The sequence below is a fragment of the Tachyglossus aculeatus genome, chromosome 11, assembly GCF_015852505.1.
Source record: "Tachyglossus aculeatus isolate mTacAcu1 chromosome 11, mTacAcu1.pri, whole genome shotgun sequence".
NCBI lineage: Eukaryota > Metazoa > Chordata > Mammalia > Monotremata > Tachyglossidae > Tachyglossus > Tachyglossus aculeatus.
The window spans coordinates 4588136-4612779 of NC_052076.1; the positions used below are offsets into that span (position 1 = coordinate 4588136).

Sequence of the window (24644 nt, forward strand, 5' to 3'; positions counted from 1 at the left end):
TTTACAGATGAGGGAACTGAGGCACAGAGAAGTTAAATGACTTCCCCAAAGTCACACAGCTGACAATTGGCAGAGCCGGGATTTGAACCCACGACCACTGACTCCAAAACCCGGGCTCTTTCCACTGAGCCACGCTGCTTCTGCTTCCCCCTTCTAGACTGTGAGCCCGCTGTTGGGTAGGGGCCGTCTCTATATGTTGCCAACTTGGACTTCCCAAGCGCTTAGTACAGTGCTCTGCACACAGTAAGCGCTCAATAAATACGATTGAATGAATGAATGAATGAATGTAAATTTAAAACAAATATGCCCACGTGAAAGCCCTCCGAATAATCACAGTACCGGACAATCCCAAGGGTTTTATTATGAGGCAGCGTGGCTCAGTGGAAAGAGCCCGGGCTTGGGAGTCAGAGGTCATGGGTTCGAATCCCGGCTCCGCCGCTTGTCAGCTGTGTGACTCTGGGCAAGTCACAACTTCTCAGCGCTTAGAACAGTGCTTTGCACATAGTAAGCGCTTAATAAATGCAATCATTATTATTATTATTATTATTACTCTCTGTGCCTCAGTTACCTCATCTGTAGAAGCAGCATGGCTCAGTGGAAAGAGCCCGGGCTTGGGAGTCGGAGGTCATGGGTTCGAATCCCAGCTCCGCCGCTTGTCAGCTGTGTCACTTTGGGCAAGTCACAACTTCTCAGCACTTAGAACAGGGCTTTGCACATAGTAAGTGCTTAATAAATGCAATTATTATTATTATTATTATTATTATTCTCTGTGCCTCAGTTACCTCATCTGTAGAAGCAGCTTGGCTCAATGGAAAGAGCACGGGCTTTGGAGTCAGAGATCATAGGTTCAAATCCCGGCTCCGCCACAAGTCTGCTGTGTGACCTTGGGTAAGTCACTTAACTTCTCTGAGCCTCAGTTACCTCATCTGGAAAATGGGGATTAAGATTGTGAGCCCCACATGGGACAACTTGTACTTCCCAAGCGCTTAGTACAGTGCTCTGCACACAATAAGCGCTCAATAAATATGATTGAATGAATGAATGAATGAATGACAACCTCATTACCTTGCTCCCCTCCCCAGCGCTTAGAACAGTGCTTTGCACATAGTAAGCGCTTAACAAATGCCATCATTAATCAATCAATCAATCGTATTTATTGAGCGCTTACTGTGTGCAGAGCACTGTACTAAGCGCTTGGGAAGTCCAAGTTGGCAACATCTAGAGACGGTCCCTACCCAACAGCGGGCTCACAGTCTAGAAGGGGGAGACAGACAACAAAACCAAACACATTAACAAAATAAAATAGAATAGAATAGATATGTACAAGTAAAATAAATAGAGTAATAAATATGTACAAACATATATACAAGATCATTATATACATATATCATTATTATTATTATTATTATCAGTAAAATGGGGATAAAGACCTTGAGCCCCTCGTGGGACAACCTGATCACCTTGTATCCTCCCCAGCGCTTAAAACAGTGCTTGGGACATAGTAAGCGCTTAACAAATTCATTCATTCAATCGTATTTATTGAGCGTTTTGTGTGCAGAGCAGTGGACTAAGGCGCTTGGGAAGTCCAAGTTGGCAACATACAGAGACGGTCCCTACCCAACAGTGGGCTCACAGTCTAGAACGGGGAGACAGAGAACAAAACCAAACATATTAACAAAATAAAATAAAATAGAATAGATATGTACAAGCAAAATAGAGTAATAAATATGTACAAACATATATACAGGATCATTATATACATATATCATTATTATTATTATTACCTGTAAAATGGGGATGAAGACTGTGAGCCCCCCATGGGCCAACCTAATCACCTTGTATCCTCCCCAGCGCTTAAAATAGTGCCTTGCACATAGTAAGCGCTCCTAGTTGTCGTTCTGGTTCCACCACCTGCTTGTCGTGTTTCCTGGGCAAGTCACTTCGCTTTTGGACCTTCTGTGTGTGTGTGTATATATATATATATATATATATATATATATATATACAATATATGTATATATATATATATATATATATACACACACACACATATATGTATATGTGTTTGTACATATTTATTACTCTATTTATTTTACTTGTACATATCTATTCTATTTATTTTATTCTGTCAGTATGTTAGGTTTTGTTCTCTGTCTCCCCCTATTAGACTGTGAGCCCACTGTTGGGTAGGGACCGTCTCTATATGTTGCCAACCTGTAATTCCCAAGCGCTTAGTCCAGTGCTCTGCACACAGTAAGCGCTCAATAAATCCAATTGATTGATTAACAAATTCATTCACTCAATCGTATTTATTGAGCGCTTACTGTGTGCAGAGCACTGGACTGAGGCGCTTGGGAAGTCCAAGTTGGCAACATATAGAGACAGTCCCTATCATCATCATCATCAATCGTATTTATTGAGCGCTTACTGTGTGCAGAGCGCTTGGGAAGTATAAATTGGCAACATATAGAGACAGTCCCTGCCCAACAGTGGGCTCACAGTCTAGAAGACGGGCATCCAATGCCATCACTACTATTGTTATTATTATTATTATTATTACCGGGGCTTCAAAGCCCGGAAAACACGTGTGCCCGCGGCAGGGAGCATCCCCGTGCCAGGGAGAGTCGGCGCCTGGCTCCTGACCTGTATAACTCCGGGAAGACAGCAGGCCTGGCAGAAGCCGATGGCCCGGGGCTGGTTGCGGTCGGCGGCTTGGACGGAATAATTCGGCTCGTATTCCTCCTCGGCGTCGGCATTGCTGATCAGCGGCTGGTGCGTGTCCTCTTCCGGGCTCCCCGCTTCGGCCTCGACCTCTGGGAGTCCTACGAGGGCAAGGCAAAAATGGCAGGGCCTGGGGATTGGGAGGCTGAAGGGCCGGGGCTCGCCCTGGCACCGTCGCGGGGAGACCCCGGGCCCGTAATCCTATTTATTTTTGTTAATAATCAATCAATCAATCAATCATATTTATTGAGCGCTTACTATGTGCAGAGCACTGTACTAAGCACTTGGGAAGTACAAATTGGCAACATCTAGAGACAGTCCCTACCCAACACTGGGCTCACAGTCTAAAAAGGGGAGACAGAGGACAAAACCAAACACACTAACAAAATAAAATAAATAGAATAGATATGTACAAGTAAAATAAATAAATAGAGTAATAAAGTTGTACAAACATATATACATATATACAGGTGCTGTGGGGAAGGGAAAGAGGTAAGATGGGGGGGATGGAGAGGGGGACGAGGGGGAGAGGAAGGAAGGGGCTCAGTCTGGGAAGGCCTCCTAGTCTGGGAAGGCCTCCTATCACATAATAATAATAACGGCATTTATTAAGCGCTTACTATGTGCAAAGCGCTGGGGAGGTTACAAGGTGATCAGGTTGTCCCTCGTGGGGCTCACAGATTTAATCCCCATTTTCCAGATGAGGTAACTGAGGCACAGAGAAGTTAAGTGACTCGCCCAAAGTCACCCAGCTGACAATGGGCAGAGCTGGGACCGTCTCTATATATTCATTCATTCATTCAATCGCATTTACTGAGCGCTTACTGTGTGCACAGCACTGTACTAAGCGCTTGGGAAGTCCAAGTTGGCAATGCACAGAGACGGTCCCTACCCAACAGCAGGCTCACAGTCTAGAAGGGGGAGACAGAGAACAAAACAAAACATATTAACAAAATAAAATAAATAGAACAAATAGGTACAAATAAAATAATAAATAGAGTAATAAATACATACAAACATATACAGGTGCTGTGGGGAGGGGAAGGAGGTAAAATAGAATATGTACAAATAAAATAAATAATAATAATATGTTGCCAACTTGTACTTCCCAAGTGCTTAGTGCTCTGCACACAGTAAGCACGATTGAATGAATGAATGCTTTGCACATAGTAAGTGCTTAACAAATACTACTATTATTATTATTATTATATGATATAATATTATTAATAATATTATTAATATTTTAGACTGTGAGCCCACTGTTGGGTAGGGACTGTCTCTATATGTTGCCAATTTGTACTTCCCAAGCGCTTAGTACAGTGCTCTGCACATAGTAAGCACTCAATAAATACGATTGATGATGATGATGATGGTGGGTGGGTGGGGTGGGGCCCAGCGGGTTCTCCTCACCAATTTCCTTTGGGGACGTCAGAAGGCCGAAGAAGACGACGATCCCGCCCACAAACTGCACCGCGGCCGTCACCAGGAAGGCGTACTGGGGGGGAGAGAGAGAGACACACACGGGATAGATGGGGGCCCTCGGATTCGGCTTCGGGGTCCCCCCAACGTGAACCCCAATATAATCAACGTCCTTCCTCCAGCCCTCGGGCAACACCGATGTCCAGCCGGGCTGCCTCCAGATGGCCAGGGCACGGACTCCGGATCGCGATCGTCCCGGCTTACGAGGCATCACGCGGGCACAAGATCCATTCGTTCATTCATTCCGTCGCATTTATTGAGCGCTTACTGTGTGCAGAGCACTGTGCTAAGCGCTTGGGAAGTACAGGTTGGATCCGGATGGGGTGGGCCCTTCCCACCAACTCCAGAGAGACGAAGGAGTTAGGCAGCAAGGGACTCCTTCCTCTGCACTCCAGGAGTCCCCAGAGGGATCGTCATCATCATCATCATCAATCACATTTATTGAGCGCTTACTATGTGCAGAGCACTGGACTAAGCGCAAATTGGCAACATCTAGAGACAGTCCCTACCCAACAGTGGGCTCACAGTCTAAAAGGGGGAGGCGGAGAACAAAACCAAACATACTAACAAAATAAATAGAATAGATATGTACAAGTAAAATAAATAGAGTAATAAATATGTACAAACATATATACATCTCGGATCTCGGAAGGACCCACCTCGTAACCGTACTGCAGAAACCAGGAGGCCAGGCCGGCTCCCAGAATATTGCCCACCGAAGCACAGGCACTCCAGAGCCCAAAGAGGACGCCGCGTCTGGGAAGGGAAGCCGAGGCAGAGGAAAGAAGAGGTGATTAAACCCGCAAGGCTGAAGATCAAACAATGAGCTCCTTGCAAACCAAGAGGCTACGGTCAAACACACGGACGGGACGCGGGCAGCAGACGGGAATCTCTTTCCTGAAAATCTCGCAGCGGCCGGGCGGGGCCGGGAGTTCCGTTCCTTAGCAGAGCTCGGGACCATACGCTCCCGACCCTAGAGATCAATCAATCAATCAATAGTATTTCTTGAGCGCTTACTGTGTGCAGAGCACTGTACTAAGCGCTTGGGAAGTCCAAGTTGGCAACATATAGAGACAGTCCCTACCCGACAGTGGGCTCACGGTCTAAAAGGGGGAGACAGAGAACAAAACCAAACATACTAACAGAATAAAATAAATAGAATAGATATGTACAGTAAAATGGAGTAATAAATATGTACAAACATATATACATATATGTATATACATATACATATATGTATATACGTATACATGCATGTATATACATATACATGCATGCATATACATATACATATATACATATATGTATATACATATACATATATGCATATACATATACATATATGTGTGTATGTATATATATATATATAACCAAACATACTAACAGAATAAAATAAATAGAATAGATATGTACAGTAAAATAGAGTAATAAATATGTACAAACATATATACATATATGTATATGTATATACATATATGTATATACATATACACATATACATATACACATATGTATATATACATATATGCATATACATATATGTATATACATATATGCATATACATATATGTGTGTGTATGTGTGTGTGTGTGTGTGTGTGTGTGTGTATATATATATATATATATATATATATATATATATATATATATATATATATATATATATTTACAGAAGGTCCAAAAGCGAAGTGACTTGCCCAGGAAACACGACAAGCAGGTGGTGGAACCAGAACGACAACTAGGGTTTTCCGACTCCCGAGATCCAGGCTCTTTCCCCTAAGCCCCCCGTTGCCTCCCTATTCTCGCCGGGGCCCGATTTGCTCCAGCAGGAAACGACTCCCTACGGAACCAGGAAGAGATGCCTTCTGAGGAGCAGCGTGGCTCAGTGGAAAGAGCCTGGATGGGCCCCCATGCCCGTTTCCGATCTATCCCACAGCGCCCACCGTCACCGTGCCCGCTGTCCTAACGGTTGGAGGGGGAGGACTTTTAGACTGTGAGCCCAATGTTGGGTAGGGACTGTCTCTCTATGTTGCATATCTGTACTTCCCAAGCTCTTAGTACAGTACTCCACACATAGTAAGCGCTCAATAAATATGATTGATTGATTGAGGAGCGAGCATTTCGGGAGAGTCCAGGCCGATCGGTCGCGGGGAGCAGCATCTTCCGGCGGATGTCCCGTCACGGGCTGCGGGGGTGGACCGCCGGGAGGCCGAGGACCCCCGGGGCTAAGGAGAACCGCGGCGTCCGGGGGAGAGGGGGGCTCACCCGGCCTTCCCGAACCAGTTGCCCATGACGGCCACGACGCAGGGCCAGCCGGTGGATTGCAGGAGGCCGTTCCCCGCCCACAGGCTGCAGTAGAACCACTTGCTGTAGAAATGCAGCCACTCCGTGACGGTGCCAAACACAAACACCTGCAGGGCCGAGGACGGACGGACGGACGGACGGACAGACGGACAACGGCCAAGCGATTAGCCCGGGGGAACCGTTCCGACCCCGACGTGACTTCCGGGAGCCTCACGGCCGCATCCCCGGAAAACCACCGAAACAGTTGTGGTGTGTGTGTGTGTGGGGGGGGGGGGGGGGGGGGGGTACTATTTATTTTGTATATAAATAATACGGTATAATATAAATAATAAATTTACTATAAATATATATAAATAAAATAAATTACTCGTGGGCTCACAGTCTAGAAGGGGGAGACGGAGAACAAAGCAAAACATAGTCACCAAATAAAATCAATAGAATAAATATGTACAAATAAAATAGTAACCACGTGCTCGAGGGCCCGTCATCGAAATTAAAATATCCACTGAGTACACTAGCTGCTCAAAATGGCCACTTATACGCATTTCTGGGTTTTAATCCTGGCTTTCCCACTTGGACAAGTCACTTAACTTCCCTGTGCCTCAGTTATCTGTAAAACCGGGATTAAGACTGCAAGCCCCATGTGGGACACGGATCGCGTCCGGCCTGATTAGCCTGTGGCTACCCCAGCCCTCAGTACAGCGCCTGGCACCTAGTAATCAATCAATCGGTCGTATTTAGTAAGCGTTTATATACCATTTTTTAAAAAAGGCTCCAAGGCCAGGTTTTACATATTTGGTTGACTCATTTTTTTGTCAGGGGTATTTATGGAGCATGAAGTACCGGACAAAGAAGAATAAAGCAGTACCAAGGCAGGCTTCCTGCCCTCAGAGAGCTACAATGGATAATCATTTTTCCCCTCATGGTCTCTGTTCGTAACACTGATGGGGGAATTAAGGCTCCTTCATCCAACCGCGCGCCTCCAGCAGAATGGGACGGGTTTGTCGCATTGTACTCGCCCAAGCGCTTAGTACAGTGGTCTGCACATAGTATGTGCTCAGAAAAGAAGAGAAGCAGCGTGGCTCAGTGGAAAGAGCACGGGATTTGGAGTCAGTGGTCGTGGGTTCAAATCCCGGCTCCGCCAATTGTCAGCTGTGTCACCTTGGGCAAGTCACTTAACTTCTCTGGGCCTCAGTTCCCTCATCTGTAAAATGGGGGTTGACTGTGAGCCCCCCGTGGGACAACCTGATCACTTTGTATCCCCCAGCGCTTAGAACAGAGCTTTGCACATAGTAATCGCTTAATAAATGCCATTATTATTATTATTATTAAATACAACTGACTGATTATTATTAAATACAACTGACCGAGTAGCCCCCTTCACCTGCTGATCTTCCCCTCCTAGACAGCAAATCCCCCTTCTAGACCGTGAGCCCACTGTTGGGTAGGGACTGTCTCTATATGTTGCCAACTTGGACTTTCCAAGCGCTTAGTCCAGTGCTCTGCACACGGTAAGCGCTCAATAAATATGACTGAATGAATGAATGAAATCCCCGAAACTAGAGCTCACTGCTTCCATCCTTTCTACGTTCTCTCAGAGGCTGACGCTAAGAGCAACGATTATGATATCTGCGAAGTGCTCGCTAGGTGCCAAGCACTGTACTAAGCGCACAGGGAGTCACGAGATAAGCAGGTGGGATGCAGGTTCTGTCCCACATAAGGCTTCCGGCCTAACGGGGAGGGAGAACTGATATTTCATCCTCATAACCGTCTCTATATGTTGCCAACTTGTACTTCCCAAGCGCTTGGTACAGTGCTCTGCACACAGTAAGCGCTCAATAAATATGATTGAATGAATGAATGAAAATACGATTAATAATATGTTTTGTTTTGTTGTCTGTCTCCCCCTTCTAGCCTGTGAGCCCACTGTTGGGTAGGGACCGTCTCTATATGTTGCCAACTTGTACTTCCCAAGCGCTTAGTCCAGTGCTCTGCACACAGTAAGCGCTCAATAAATACGATTGAATGAATGAATGAAAATACGATTAATAATATGTTTTGTTTTGTTGTCTGTCTCTCCCTTCTAGACTGTGAGCCCGCTGCTGGGTAGGGACCGTCTCTAGAGGTTGCCAACTTGTACTTCCCAAGCGCTTGGTACAGTGCTCTGCACACAGTAAGCGCTCAATAAATACGATTGAATGAATGAATGAAAATACGATTAATAATATGTTTTGTTTTGTTGTCTGTCTCCCCCTTCTAGACTGTGAGCCTGCTTTTGGGTAGGGACCATCTCTAGAGGTTGCCAACTTGTACTTCCCAAGCGCTTGGTACAGTGCTCTGCACACAGTAAGCGCTCAATAAATGCGATTGAATGAATGAATGAAAATACAAATAATAATATGTTTTGTTTTGTTGTCTGTCTCCCCCTTCTAGACTGTGAGCCCGCTGTTGGATAGGGACCGACTCTAGAGGTTGCCAACTTGTACTTCCCAAGCGCTTGGCACAGTGCTCTGCACACAGTAAGCGCTCAATAAATACGATTGACTGAATGCACGAATAACTTCTCTGTGCCTCAGTTCCCTCATCTGTCCAATGGGGATGAAGACTGTGAGCCCCACGTGGGACAACCTGATCGCCTTGTAACCTCCCAAGCGCTTAGAACGGGGCTGTGCACATAGTAAGTGCTTAATGAATGCCATCATCATCATCATCACTTTACAATGAGGAAACTGATACCCAGGGAAGCGAAGTGACTTGCTCAAGGTCGCACAACAGACAAGTGGCAGGGCTGGGATCGGAACTCGGGTCCTCTCACTCTGGCCCGTGCTTTTTCTACTAAGCTACGCTGCACAGGGCTCTGCCCAAAGTGTGGGACGGACAATCAATCAGCCCCGGATCTAGTCCAGTGCTCTGCACACAGTAAGCGCTCAATAAATACGATTGATTGATTGATTGATCTCTTTTGCTCCTCTCTCATCTCGGGACAGGATCAGAGTGTCAGTACCGTCGGCTTCAAATACAAAAAGGATGGCGTGTGTGTGTCTGTCTGTCTCTTCCTGGTGTCTCCACCGTCCCCGATTCTCACTACTGCTTTAAATCTGAACGGAACAGGAAATTCCGTCTTCCGGGCTTCTGCTAACCACAGTGTAGACCGAAAGCTTCCTGGCTGAGGTTGAGAGGTGCCTACTCCTCAGAGGGCCACGGGCAAATAGAAACCGGGTTTTAGGGAAGTCCGCGGCTACTCATCGGGCCGGGCGGCGACCGCCGTGGCCCGGTTACGGGAGTCTCCCGCTGGAAATCGTCTTTTTCCGAGGCGCTGCTCCCCTTGGTCTCCACGGGAGGACCCGGAGCGGCAGGGCCGATACGTCCCCGGGCACCCCGGGCGTTCATTCATTCAGTCGTATTTACTGAGCGCTCACTGTGTGCAGAGCACTGTACTAAGCGCTTGGGAAGTCCAAGTTGGCAGCATATAGAGACAGTCCCTACCCAACAGCGGGCTCACAGTCTAGAAGGGGGTATTTATTGAGCGCTTACTGTGTGCAGAGCACCTGCCCGTGAGACCCCTCCAGGACACGCGACTGACACATCAAACCCCCAAGGACCAGCCGCCAACGCAAAAGCCAGGTGAGTGACTGCTAGCGCGGCCTTTATCCGCCCGCCGCCCACATCCTGATTCGCCTGCTCTCCTCATACTCTCTTCACTCCGCTGAGTGTCTTCTTGATCCCGATTTCCCCCTTTCAACGCCCTCTTCTACCCGTCCCCAATGTCCCGTACTCCTCGACGCCCCCAATTCCCACCTGCTCCCCAGAGCCTGACGCACTAGCTCTCCGTCAGCTAAGTCAGAGGAGGCTTTGAGTTGTCGACTCCACCACACGTCTGCTGTGTGACCTTGGGCAAGTCACATAACTTCTCTGAGCCTCAGTTACCTCATCTGTAAAATGGGGATTAAGACTGTGAGCCCCACGTGGGACAACTTGATCACCTTGTAACCCCCGCCCAGCGCTTAGAACAGTGCCATGCACATAGTAAGCGCTTAACAAATGCCATCATCATCATGGGGATGAAGACTGTGAGCCCCCCGTGAGACAGCCTGATCACCTTCTAACCTCCCCGGCACTTAGAACAGTGCTTTGCACATAGTAAGCACTTAATTCTATTTATTCTATTTATTTTATTTTGTTAATATGTTTTGTTTTGTCATATGTCTCCTCCTTCTAGACTGTGAGCCCACTGTTGGGTAGGGACCGTCTCTATATGCTGCCAACTTGTACTTCCCAAGCGCTTAGTACAGTGCTCTGCACACAGTAAGCGCTCAATAAATACAATTGAGTGAATGAATGAATCATCATCCACAACTTGCTTTCCATAGGAAAAAAAAAAGAAAAGTGATGGCATTTAAGCGCTTACTATGTGCAAAGCACTGTTCTAAGCGCTGGGAAGGATACATGGTGATCAGGTTGGGGCTCACAGTCTTAATCCCCATTTTACAGATGAGGTAACCGAGACACAGAGAAGTGAAGTGACTCGCCCAAAGTCACCCAGCTGACAACTGGTGGAGCCGGGATACGAACCCATGACCTCTGACTCCCAAGACCGTGCTCTTTCTGTTGAGCCCTTTTAGACTGTGAGCCCGCTGTTGGGTAGGGACTGTCTCTATATGTTGCCAACTTGTACTTCCCAAGCGCTTAGTACAGTGCTCTGCACACAGTAAGCGCTCAATAAAAACGATTGATGATGATTGAGCCACGCTGCTTCTCCACTTCCACTTCCTCCCCCAGGGGAAGGTTTTGCGGGGAGTGGACAGGGAGAGATCTAGTCCCACAGAAAGCCGCGGAGGGTGGACGAATCGGGTTCCGCGACGAGTAGGCCATAACGGGTCGCTGGAAGGAGAATCAAGGATGGAGAAGGGAGAGACAGGGGAACTGGAGAGCCCGTCCTGGGTCGCTGGAGGAGGCAAAAGCGTCGGGTGGTCCGCGCTGGCTCCCTGGGGGAGAGTCCGTCGGGGACGTAGAGCGGGGAGGGATGGGGGTTGGATGGTCCGTGGTGGGTCGCTTGGGAGAGACTAAGGCCAGGAGAGGATATGGCCTGGGCTGGGTCATTTGGACACAGTCAGGGATGGAGAGAGGACAGTCAGAGGTGACAGAGCGATCAATCAATAGTATTTATTGAGTGCTTACTGTGTGCAGAGCACTGGACTAAGCGCTTGGGAAGTCCAAGTTGGCAACATATAGAGACGGTCCCTACCCAACAGCGGGCTCACAGTCTAGAAGGGGGAGACAGAAAACAAAACAAAACATATTAACAAAATAAAATAGAATAGATATGTACAAGTAAAATAAATCAATAAATAGAGTAATAAATCTGTACAAACATATATACATATAGACAGGTGCTGTGGGGAAGGGAAGGAGGTAAGGCGGGGGGGATGGAGAGCGGGACGAGGGGGAGAGGAAGGAGGGGGCTGAGTGTGGGAAGGCCTCCTGGAGGAGGTGAGCTCTCGGTAGGGCCTTGAAGGGAGGAAGAGAGCGTGCTTGGCGGATGTGGGGAGGGAGGGCATTCCGGGCAGGGGGATGACGTGGGCCGGGGGTCGACGGCGGGACGGGCGAGAACGAGGCCCGGTGAGGAGATTAACGGCGGAGGAGTGGAGGGTGTGGGCTGGGCTGGAGAAGGAGAGAAGGGAGGTGAGGTAGGAGGGGGCGAGATGAGCGTGGCTCAGTGGAAAGAACCCGGGCTTTGGAGTCAGAGGTCATGGGTTCAAATCCCGGCTCCGCCAACTGTCAGCCGCGTGACTCTGAGCAAGTTACTTAACTCCTCTGTGCCTCAGTTACCTCACCTGGAAAATGGGGATTAAAACTGTGAGCCCCCGGTGGGACAACCCGATCACCGCTTAGAACAGTGCTTTGCACATAGTAAGCGCTTAACAGGTACCATCATTATTATTATTATCTGTGCTGGGTCGCTGGATGGAGAGGGAATAGGTAGGGGAGTTGGATGGATGGTCCATGCTGGGTCACTGGGGGAGAGACAGTCCTACTCTTCTAGACAGTGAGCCCGTTGTTGGGTAGGGACCGTCTCTATATGTCGCCAATTTGGACTTCCCAAGCGCTTAGTACAGGGCTCCCAATCAGTAAATACGATTGAACGAATAGGGGAGAGTCCCGGGGGCCACTGGGTCAGTCAGGGTGGGTCAATCAGGGCTGGAGAAGGGAGAGTCAGGGATAATGGACGACGACAAGCTGGGTCACTGGGGGAGTTGGGGAGGGAGAGGGGAGAGTCAGAGGGAATGGATGATCACGTGAGGGAAACGAAGGGCTGGAGAGGGGAGAGTTGGGGTGTGGGGTGATCTGCCCTAGCCATAAAGGTGACTCCCAGGAGGATAACTGGCATCCTGATTTGGCTGTTAGACAGCAGTGTTGCTCACGACCTTACGTTCTTCCCTAGACGCCGCAACTGTGTGAGCGGCCCTGTGGCCAGAGAGGAGACGGGATGGGGGGGCCCAGCTCCACTTTGGGGCCAGATAGAGAGCAAATAGGCAAAAAGGAAGGGATAGTTCATCATCATCATCATCATCAATCGTATTTATTGAGCGCTTACTATGTGCAGAGCACTGTACTAAGCGCTTGGGAAGTACAAATTGGCAACATATAGAAACAGTCCCTACCCAACATTGGGCTCACAGTCTAAAAGGCATTAGGCACCTGGAGACTGCAGAGAGTGATCTTAGTGGAATGGAGAGGAGGAAATCAGAGTAGAGGACCAAAAAGTAAGGTGGAAGAGAGAAGTGGAGGCACTGAATGCATACAGCCCATTTGAGAAGTTTGGACAGAAGTAGGAAAGGGGAGATGGGGTGACAGAACTGTACTAGGAACTGCAGGGAGGAAATGCAGTAGAAATTCTTTATACCTGAACGTTCAAGAAGCTGGAAAAGTTGAGGCCTTTGAGTCGCCCCTGCCAAAGGATCTCTCAGCTCTTCCGTTGGCCGATGGCCCGACCTTTCAAGGACCAGGCCGGAGTCAGACCAAGGAAGGATCGAGAGCCCAGGTTGCCCAAAGCATGGGCCGGCACCGCTGCTGCTGGGACTAGGAGACGGCAGAGCCGTCCCTGCCTCAAAGGAAGAGCCGATTGAGAGAGAAGACCTTTCCCACTCACCACCAGGGCAGAGGAGCACATGCCGAAGGAGAGAACCCAGCGCAGATTCAGCCGATCCCCGACTATGCCGCTGATGAAGAGGCCCTAGAAAACAAACAGAACTGCACTGCAACCTTTCGCGGACTTGGACAGGTGTACGCAAGTCGACCGGAAAAACAAACGGGCTCGGAGACCCAAAAAACAATGACATCTACTCATGGGGATGAGTGAAAAATCCACCTTGATTAGTGGGCTTCTCCCTTAACTGTGTGTGTATGTTAAATTCAGCACTGGAGATGGGAAGATCTAAGAAGGCATCAAACAATCCACCCGACAGGCAGAAAGAATATGTTGCCAATTTGTACTTCCCAAGCACTTAGTACAGTGCTCTGCACATAGTAAGCACTCAATAAATAGGATGGATGATGATGATGATGATGAAAGGGAGAGCATCTCACCAGGGATCAAATGAACTTCAAAATGAGCCCTAAAAATGAGCCCTAGAAATGAGGTATTAGACAACCCCAACAGAAGTGGTGGGGAATAGGGGGTGGGAATGGATGAAATTTCATTAGGCAGAAAGAGATTTCATCTGGCTTTAAGTGTGTTCACAATCAAGGCCCCTAGAGACCTGATAACCAATATCTGCTTTGTGGGTTACTAGGTGTGCCGTGCTCTGTACAGGACAGGGAGGTGGGTAGGAGACAGAGGGGGAAGGAGAGAACAGAAGAGGTGGGAGAAGGTGGGAGGTGGGGAAGAAGGAAATGGGGAGCAAGGAGAGCAGAGGAAGGGAAAGAGGAAGGGGGGAGACCAATAATGAAATTCAGAGTCACTGATGACTCGGAAGAAACTATTCAAAGGGATTTCAGGAACTGGAGTTAACTACGGGCGTAAACACTCTCTCCGACCCTTTCCTTGATTTTCCTAAGCTTGACATTTCTATATCCGTTTTTTATTTTTTTGGGGGGGATGGTATTTGCTCATTGCTGTGTGCCAGGCACTATACTAAGTGCTGGAGTCGATACAAGTTAATCAGGTTGGACACAGTCCATGCCCCACGTGGGACTCACAGTCTAAATCCCCATTTTACAGACGAGGTAACAGACACAGAGAAGTGAAGTGACTTGTCCAAGGCCCCAGAGCAGACAAGAGGCGGAGCTGGGATTCGAACCCAGGCCCTCCTGACTCCCGGCCTCTATCCACTCGGCCACATTGCTTCTCACCCCGGCATTTCCAAGTACAACTTACCACGGCATAGGAAAAGAGAAAGATGGTATCCAGGGTCCCCAGGAAGAGAGTGGCTGCCTCCCCGCTGGGGAACAGATGGCTTCCGTTCCAGAGCTACAGGAAGATTTGAAGGCGTTAGGGTGTGCACGGCCATAATCCTTCCCAATACCAGGGGATCCTAAAGCAACTGAGGCCGGACCATCATCAATTGTATTTATTGAGCGCTTACTGTGTGCAGAGCACTGTACTAAGCGCTTGGGAAGTACAAGTTGGCAACATATAGAGACGGTCCCTACCCAATAGTGGGCTCACAGTCTAAAAGTCCTTCGACATCCCACTAGGCCTGACCACCATTTTCCCCAAGTCCCACGCACGACTCCAACTCAACAGGGTCACTCTGGGCTTCGGAGACGGCCTGAGGCTTTCCTCTTGTGGCACTGTAGAGGACGTTCTCCTCAAGCGGTCAGGACACCCTCTGTATAATCACGAGCAGGCCTGGGAGCCGTCAGATGTCTGATCTGTTCTAAGCGTTCCATAAAACAGAGTTGGTAGACACGTTCCCTGCCCACAGTGAGCTAGGTTAGGTTTCCTTTTTTATTGATGGCATTTATTAAGCGCTTACTACGTGCAAAGCACTGTTCTAAGCGCTGAGGCGGTTACAAGGTGATGAGGTTGGCCTACGGGGGGGCTCACAGTCTCATTCCCCATTGTACAGATGAGGGAACTGAGGCCCAGGGAAGTGAAGTGACTTGCCCAAAGTCACACAGCTGACAATTGGCGGGGCCGGGATTTGAACCCACGACCTCTGGCTCCAAAGCCCGGGCTCTTTCCACTGAGCCACGCTGCTTCTCTAAAGCATCTTTATTTGCCACGTTCGCATCTTATTTTAAAAAAAGAATGACGATGATGACATTTGTTAAGCGCTTACTATGTGCAGAGCACTGTTCTAAGCGCTGGGGAGGGTTAAAAGGTGATCAAGTTGTCCCAAGTGGGGCTCACAGTCTTAACCCCCATTTTACAGATGAGGTAACTGAGGCTCAGAGAAGTTAAGTGACTTGCCCAAGGTCACACAGCAGACATGTGGTGGAGTCGGAATTCGAACCCACGACCTCTGACTCCAGAGCCCAGGCTCTTTCCACTGAGCCACGCTGCTCCTCTCAAAAAATGGCATTTGTTTAGCGCTTACTATGGGCCAGACGCTATTCTAAGCGCTGGACAGATAAGCAGGGTGGACGTGGTCCATGTCTCACGTTGGGGCTCATAGTCTTCATTGCCATTTTACAGATGAGGTTAACTGAGGCCCAGAGAAGTGACCTGCCCAAATGGCAGAGTTGCGATTAGAAGCCGGGTCTTTCTAACTCCCAGGCCCGGGGACTACTGAGAAGCGGCGTGGCAGGCAGGAGGACCAATCAACTGATTAATCAATCGTATTCATTGAGCCCTTTGTGCAGAGCACTGTACTAAGTGCTTGGGCTCAGTACAATACACTACTGAGAAACAGCGTGGCTCAGTGGACCGAGCCCGGGCTCTGGAGTCCGAGGTCAGGGGTTCAAATCCCGGCTCCGCCAATTGTCAGCTGGGTGACTTGGGGCAAGCCACTTCACTTCTCTGCGCCTCAGTTCCCTCATCTGAATGGGGATGAAGGCTGCGAGCCCCCCGTGGGACAACCTGATCACCTTGCAACCTCCCCAGCGCTTAGAACAGTGCTTGGCACATAGTAAGCGCTTAATAAATGCCATCATTACTATTATTATTAGCCACTAGGCCACACTGCTTCCCAAGAAGTCTCTAACATCATCAATCGTATTTATTGAACCGTAAATAAATCTTAAATAAATCGTATTTATTTAAGTCTACTCTGCAATAGCAGCCCAAGAGACAGAGTCCCTTCTTGTCCGGGGCCCCATCGGAGCCCGTCTTAGGAAATCCTGTCTGCTCCTCGTCGGGGAGGTGTCCAACGACTGCAAACCCGTACGATCCTCAAGGGCTCGGGGGCAGACTCAAGTCCCTTAGAATCAATCAATCAATCAATCGTATTTATTGAGCGCTTACTGTGTGCAGAGCACCGTACTAAGCGCTTGGGAAGTGCAAGTTGGCAACATATAGAGACAGTCCCTACCCAACAGTGGGCTCACAGTCTAAAAGAAAAGCGTTCCCCAAGCTGGAAGCGCTGCGGGACGGGGATAGCTTCGACCCGCACTGCCTCAGGTGCCCTCCTAGACTCTCCGGAGCACTGAGGGGCCTGGCTCATTCGTTTCCCACGACCCTCCTCTCCCACAGCAAATGGGAATTCCTTTGGAATTCAATGGGATCGAATGCGTCTGTTATACTGTACCCTCCCGTGCGCTTAGTACAGCGCTCTGCACCCAGTAAGCGCTCGATAAATACGACTAACGGTTGACCCAGTGCTCCCGGAACTCACGTTACATCAGCTCCGGCAAAGGATCTGAGCCGCTGGCCATTTCCACAGCCCACTGTTGGGTAGGGACCGTCTCTATATGTTGCCAACTTGGACTTCCCAAGCGCTTAGTACAGTGCTCTGCACACAGTAGGCGCTCAATAAATACGATTGATGAGCCTAGGGAGCTCGAGGTGAAAGTCTGAGTAGCGGAGGGGCCGACGGGCTGCCCCTTACCTCTTGAGGATAGAGTTCGGCCTCAGTGCTGTTGAGAACGGTGGGAGTCCACTGACTGGAGATGCTGACCTTGACGTTGCTAAAAGTTTTCCTGGAGGCGTGGAGCAGGGAATAGCTGCAGGACAGGGAGGGAAACGGCGACTGAAAAAGGGGAAGGGAGGCCCCCCGCGCCCCAAACCGCCAAGACCCACCTTTCATTCATTCATTCAATCGTATTTATTGAGCGCTTACTGTGTGCAGAGCACTGGACTAAGCGCTTGGGAAGTACAAGTTGGCAGCATATACAGTCCCTACCCAACGACGGGCTCACAGTCTAGAAGGGGGAGGCAGACAACAAAACATATTAATAAAATAAAATAAATAGAATAGTAAGTATACTTACCTAAGTATAATAATAATAAAGGGGAGACAACAAAACAAAACATATTAATAAAATAAAATAAATAGAATAGTAAGTGTACGTACCTAAGTATAATAATAATAATAATGATGATGATGGCATTTGTTAAGCACTTACTACGTGCAGAGCACTGTTCTAAGTGCTGGGGGGGATACAAGGTGATCAGGTTGTCCCACGTGGGGCTCACAGTCTTAATCCCCATTTTACAGATGAGGTAACTGAGGCCAAGAAGTTAAGTGACTTGCCCAAGGTCACACAGCAGACACGTGGCGGAGGCGGAATTTGAACCCATGACCTCTGACTCCAAAGCCCGGGCTCTTTCCACCAAGCCACTCCGCTTCAATGTTGGTATTTAAATAGCACTAAATCCCATGCTAACTGCTACTACAGATAAAAGACAATCAGAGCGGTCAGTCCCTGCCTCAGAAGGGCTCACAGCCTAAGAGGGAAGAACAAAAAAAGGTATCGGCTCGCCACTTTACAATCAGTCAATCAATCAATCGTATTTATTGAGCGCTTACTGTGTGCAGAGCACTGTACTAAGCGCTTGGGAAGTCCAAGTTAGCAACATATAGAGACAGACCCTACCCGACAGAGGGCTCACAGTCTAAAAGGGGGAGACAGAGAACAAAACCAAACATACTAATATACTAACAGAATGAAATAAATAGAAAAGATATGTACAGTAAAAGAGTAATAAATATGTACAAACATATATACATATATGCATATACATATACACACATATATGCATATACATATACACACATATATGCATATACATATACACATATACGGATATACATACACACACATATATGCATATACATATATATACACATATATATGTGTGTGTATACGTATATATACATATATGTATATACGCATATATACATATACGTATATACATATATATATATATATATTTACAGAAGGTCCAAAAGCAAAGTGACTTGCCCAGGAAACACGACAAGCAGGTGGTGGAACCAGAACGACAGCCAGGGTTTTCCGACTCCCGAGATCCAGGCTCTTTCCCCTAAGCCCCCCGTTGCCTCCCTATTCTCGCCGGGGACCGATTTGCTCCAGGAGGAAACGACTCCCTACGGAACCAGGAAGAGATGCCTTCTGAGAAGCAGCGTGGCTCAGTGGAAAGAGCCCGGGCTTTGAAGTCAGAGGTCATGGGTTCGAGTCCCGACTCTGCCACGTATCTGCTGTGCGACCTTGGGCAAGTCGCTTTTAACTTCTCTGAGCCTCAGTTCCCTCATCTGTAAAATGGGGATTGAGACTGTGAGCCCCACGTTGATCACCTTGTATCCCTCCAGCGCTTAGAACAGTGCTTTACACATAGTAAGCGCTTAACAAATGCCATCATCATTATTATTATTATTATTATTCTGGCCCCACCCGATCCCTCGGGGACAAAACGAGCAATCACTGCAGGGCCCCAAACACGGCCGCCTTCCTGATTTCCAGCCAGCGGGCCCGCCTACCTGAAGAAGGTGAGCAGGAACACGACGACGTGGTGGTGCGTGAATCCCGGTCCTCGGGCCCCGCTGGGAGCCTGTCTCCGGAAGACCCGGGGCCACGCCATGCTCCGCCTTTCGTCCGGAGGCTTGGCGGGTGACTCACCTCATCTCTTCCGTCCCGGAAGTCTTCCCCCGACAACCCTAAAAGACGACAGCGGAAAATTAGACGGCAAGCCTCCGAAAGGCATTTTCTGGCCGCCCGACGCGCCCAGATTAATTGATCTGGGATTTAGGACCCCCAAAAACCTGCCCGAACACTTTCCAGGCTTGACACCGTATCGACATGAGGAAAGTCGGCAGGGCGTGCTAAGGCTGCTGATAAGAAAAGAGTTATATCGAGGTCGGGGGCGAGAATTACGTGGAATAGGGAGCTTGGGGCGAGAAGGATTGTAATCTGGTCCCTCCCTGCTCTGCCCCATCTCATCGTGTCCCTTCCCTCCCTTTCCCGTGCGCGTTCCTGTTCTAGTCAAGGCTGAGGAACGGCTCTGTTCAGTCTTGTTTAAGCCCGGTGGAAACTTGGCAGGGAAAAGCCAAGAAGAAGGGGAGACAATAAAACAAAACATATTAATAAAATAAAATAAACAGAATAGTATACTTACCTAAGAATAATAATAATAATAACAATAATAATAATGGCATTTGTTAAGCACTTACTATGTGCAGAGCACTGTTCTAAGTGCTGGGGGGGATACAAGGTGATCAGGTTGTCCCACGTGGGGCTCACAGTCTTAATCCCCATTTTACAGATGAGGGAACTGAGGCCGAGAAGTTAAGTCCCTTCCCTCCCTTTCCCATGCGAGTTCCTGTTCTAGTCAAGGCTAAGGAACGGCTCTGTTCAGTCTTGTTTAAGCCCAGTGGAAATTTCGCAGGGAAAAGCCAGACAAGCTCGCAGGAAGCCTATCAATGGATCATATTTATTGAGCGCTTACTGTGTGCTAAGCACTTGGGAGAGTACAATATAATGGACACATTCCCTGCCCACAATGAGCTGTTCTTACTTCAGGGCGGAGGGGCTTGGGCTACAGCCACCCGGATACTTTGAATAACAGGAACATCAGGCGACAGAAGACCTTCCGCACGCTCCTTCGGGACGAATCAATCCCTCCCGATTCGGTCCCTTGGGAAGAGCGGGCTGGATACTGGGAGAGAGAGAGACCCAAGTCAGAAGCGATTCACACGCAGGTGGGGTGAACAAAGCCAACGTTTGGAATTTGGAAAATCGTAATTACGTTCCTGTCCGCAGTCCCTGGATGAGGCTAAAAAAAAAAAAAATCAGTTATGCTGAATTAGAGAACTGGCTGAGGTGCCCCTCACCGGGAATCAAGGGTGATAGCCGCATCGCACGGAAATCTAGGACAAAAAAGGTTACTGTTCTGAGGAAACACCTGGATTTAAGCACCCAAGGAATCACTTTGAGCATGCGCGAAGAACGCTACAGGAAGAGCAAACTCCGGCACGGCCTGGTGGAAAGAGCCAGGGCCCGGGACTCAGAGGATGTGGGTTTGAATCCCGGCTCTGTCACATGTCTGCTGTGTGACCTTCTCTGTGCCTCAGTTCCCTCATCTGTAAAATGGGGATCGAGACTGTGTCCCCCATGTGCGACAGGGACCGTATCTGACCTGATGACCTTGTAGCTCCCCCAGAGCTTAGAACAGTGCTTGGCACACAGTGAGCGCTTAAAAAAATACCACAATTATCATTATTAAGGAATTCCAAACGTTACAATTCACGCTCACGGAGGGCCACCTTCAGGTTTTGCTGGCAGGGGCCCTTCATTTGCCTCTTTCGCCCCGAGTACCTGGAGGATCTGTGAGGCTGCTAGGAAAACTGCAAATCAATTGCATTTATTGAGCGCTTACTGTGTGCAGAGCACTGTACTAAGCGCTTGCAAATATAACCTCAGCTTTCAGACTGTCTTCACAGACAGCGTCCAGCACATCAATTCCCCAACTTTAACCCTTATGCCGAACAACATCGGTTGCAGGCGCAGTTTCGGAGTGACTAATTCTCCTGACCGCACCGGGCAAGCTCCGGAAGGAGTTCGGGAAGCCGGGTTTTAGAAAAAGGAACGGGGTGGAAGGGGATGAGATGGAACAAATGATTTAAGGAGGAGCAGTCAGGCATGGAAGGACTCCCCCAGTGCAAGGATGGATTGAGAGGGAGGTCTCACCCATCTGCTACGATTTCCCAGATTGGAGCCGTGCCGAATGGATCCCGAATCCCAGCTTGAGAGGGGCTCTTGAGTCCGTGCGTGGTTGGTCCCTATATCGAGCGTGCGGTTCAATTCAGTCATATTTATTGAGCGTTTACTGAGTGCACAGCACTGTACTTAGCGCTTGGGAGAGTATGCTGTAACAATAAACAGACACATTCTCTGCCCACAACGAGCTTACGGATTACAGGGGGAAGTGGACATTAAATAATAAATTACAGATATGGACATAAGTGCTGGGGAGCTGGGGTGGTGAATAAAGGGAGCAAGTCAGGGCAATGCAGAAGGGAGTGGGAGACAGGGAAAGGAGGGCTTAGTCAGGGAAGGCCTCCTGGAGGAGATGGGCCTTCTCAAAAAGGCTTTGAGGTGAAGAGAGTCACTGTCAGATGTCTGTACAAACATCTGTAGTTGTCTTTACAGCTCTCCGGGGCCTGGGCTTCTTGGGGAAGGAGCCCCGTTGGCAAGAGGGTTTCCCCCTGACGGGACTTCTTCCCCAAATTGGAGTCCAAAACAGCCCACCAGAAAAGTAGAAAAACTTCCCCAGCTTCCCTGGAAAGAGCACGGGCTTTGGAGTCGGAGGTCATGGGCTCGAATCCCGACTCCGCCACATGTCTGCTGTGGGACCTTGGGCAAGTTGCTTAACTTCTCTGAGTCTCAGTATCTGTAAAATGGGGATTAAGACTGTGAGCCCCACGTGGGACAACCTGATCACCCTGTATCCTCCCCAGCGCTTAGAACGGTGCTTTGCACATAGAAAGCGCTTACCAAATGCCAATTATTATTATTATTGTTATTATTATTTTGAAAGGCCAAAGGGCTAAAATGAGCTAATAATTGTGAGAGCGCTTTGGGAATAAAAGCGCTAGAGAAAACCAGGATCTCCCCTCCAGAGTGGAAGTGCGAGGTGGGCAGAGAATGCGTCTACTCTGTTCTAACGAGCGCTTAGTACAGTGCTCTACACACTGTCAGTGCTCAATAGATACCCCTGATTGAGTGATAATTGAAGGGAAAGAAGACTGTAGAGCCAGAATGATAGCAGTGGAAGCATTTATTGAGTGCCCACTTGGTATGATGTGGTGCTCTGTACTATGAGCTTGGGAAGTCCAGAATAAGATGAGACACGGTCCCTGCTCACAAGGAGCAAACACTCTAATGGGGCAAATCTTTTACTACATAACAAGATTCCACCGTGATGGAAGTGAAATTGGGCACGCTCCAAATGACCAGAGTAAACTTCCTATTTAGGGATCTTCTCTGCATGGAAATAAGTACACAGTTCTTATCCCTGACGTGAGCCCCGTGCTCAAAAAGACACACGATGGGCACGGAACCGACATAAATAGAAACCCCACGGGCCATCAATCGCTCTAAAGCGTCACTACTAGTCCAGACTCACAAGTTCTGGTCTACTCCAGCCCTTTTCATCTTTAAGCTCTTAGTCTGGTCTGCACAATCAGCCTACATATCATCGATTGACTGGGACAAGTAGGTGCTTAACAAATACCACTGCCATTATTGCAGTAGATTGGGGTCACCTCTGGCTCACGGGGAAGCCCGGAGAGATTGGGTTCCCGAGCAAATCTGAGACTGAGTGGAGGATGGAGGGCATCGGAAGCATCAGGACCCTGGCTTCTCCCTTCCGCTTGTGGTTCAGAGACGCAGTTGAAAGGAATAATAATAATAATGATGATGGCATTTGTTAAGTGCTTACTATGTGCAAAGTACTGTTCTGAGCGCTGGGGAGGACAATAATAATAATAATAATAATAACGGCATTTAAGCGCTTACTAAGTGCAAAGCTCTCTTCTAAGTGCTGGGGGGGATACAAGGTGATCAGGTTGTCCCACTTGGGGCTCAGTCTTAATCTCCATTTTCCAGATGAGGTCACTGAGGCCCAGAGAAGTGACTTGCCCAAAGTCACACAGCTGCCAGTTGGCGAAGCTGGGATTTGAACCCATGACCTCTGACTCCAAAGCCCGGGCTCTTTCCAATGAGCCATGCTGCTTCTCTAAGGGAGGTTTTTTTTTGTTTTATTTTAATGGCATCTCTTAAGCACTTACATGCCAGACTCTGTACTAAGCACTGGGGCTCAGGCAAGCTAACAATAATAATAATGGCATTTATTAAGCGCTTACTATGTGCAAAGCACTGTTCTAAGCTCTGGGGTGGTTACAAGGTGATCAGGTTGTCCCACAGGGGGCTCACAGCCTTAATCCCCATTTTACAGATGAGGGAACTGAGGCACAAAGAAGTTAAGTGACTTGCCCACAGTCAGACAGCTGACAAGTGGTGGAGCCGGGATTTGAACCCATGACCTCTGACTCCCAAGCCCGGGCTCTTTCCATTGAGCCACGCTGCTAATCAGGTTGGACCCAGTCCACGCTCCACATGGGGCTCGCCGTCTTAATCCCCGTTTTCCAGATAAGGTAACTGAAGCCCCGAGAAGTGAAGTGACTTGCCCAAAGTCACACAGCAGACAGGCGGCGGAGCCGGGATTAGAACCCAGGTTCTTCTGAGTCAAAGGCCTGCGCTCTTACCCCTAAGCCACACTGCTTCTCATTAATATGTTTTGTTTTATTCTCTGTCTCCCCCTTCTAGACTGTGAGCCCACTGTTGGGTAGGGACCGTCTCTAGATGTTGCCAACTTGGACTTCCCAAGCGCTTAGTACAGTGCTCCGCACACGGTAAGCGCTCAATAAATACGATTGAATGAATCGCCCCAGCTGTTTTCCCTCATCACAGCCCAGACCAGAGTTGCCTATAGGTTGATGGAAAGATGACACAGCCTCACTTTCCAGGCCTCTTTCCACCACCCAACTGTATTCCTGTATATTGGAAGTCAGTAGCCACATTTCCAAAGTCCTTCCCCTTCCCGTAATCCCCCGCCTAGAAACTTTCAGAAAGGGAATAATTCCTTGCTTGCTTTGAAAGGATATCTGCTTCCAAGGAGGGGGGAACCTCTCGGATAAACTTCCGAGGATGAGCTTGGAGTCTGCAGGAGTCCCAGTAAGC

The 24644-nt window shown here is 48.6% G+C and overlaps 1 protein-coding gene across 1 annotated transcript in view; it reads right to left on the reverse strand.

Annotated features, from left to right (window-relative positions):
• Positions 1-19556, reverse strand: part of SLC37A3 (solute carrier family 37 member 3) — a 40734-nt gene extending 21178 nt beyond the window's left edge. The window contains exons 1-8 of the mRNA XM_038753792.1: positions 19385-19556; positions 17495-17609; positions 14881-14973; positions 13654-13737; positions 6465-6610; positions 4860-4956; positions 4132-4216; positions 2644-2822 (exon numbers count right to left, since the gene is read on the reverse strand). Of these exons, the coding sequence (XP_038609720.1) occupies positions 2644-2822; positions 4132-4216; positions 4860-4956; positions 6465-6610; positions 13654-13737; positions 14881-14973; positions 17495-17609; positions 19385-19485 (900 nt within the window). The 5' untranslated portion in view covers positions 19486-19556. The remainder of the gene's footprint in view (positions 1-2643; positions 2823-4131; positions 4217-4859; positions 4957-6464; positions 6611-13653; positions 13738-14880; positions 14974-17494; positions 17610-19384) is intronic.
• Between the last annotated feature and the right edge of the window lie 5088 nt (positions 19557-24644).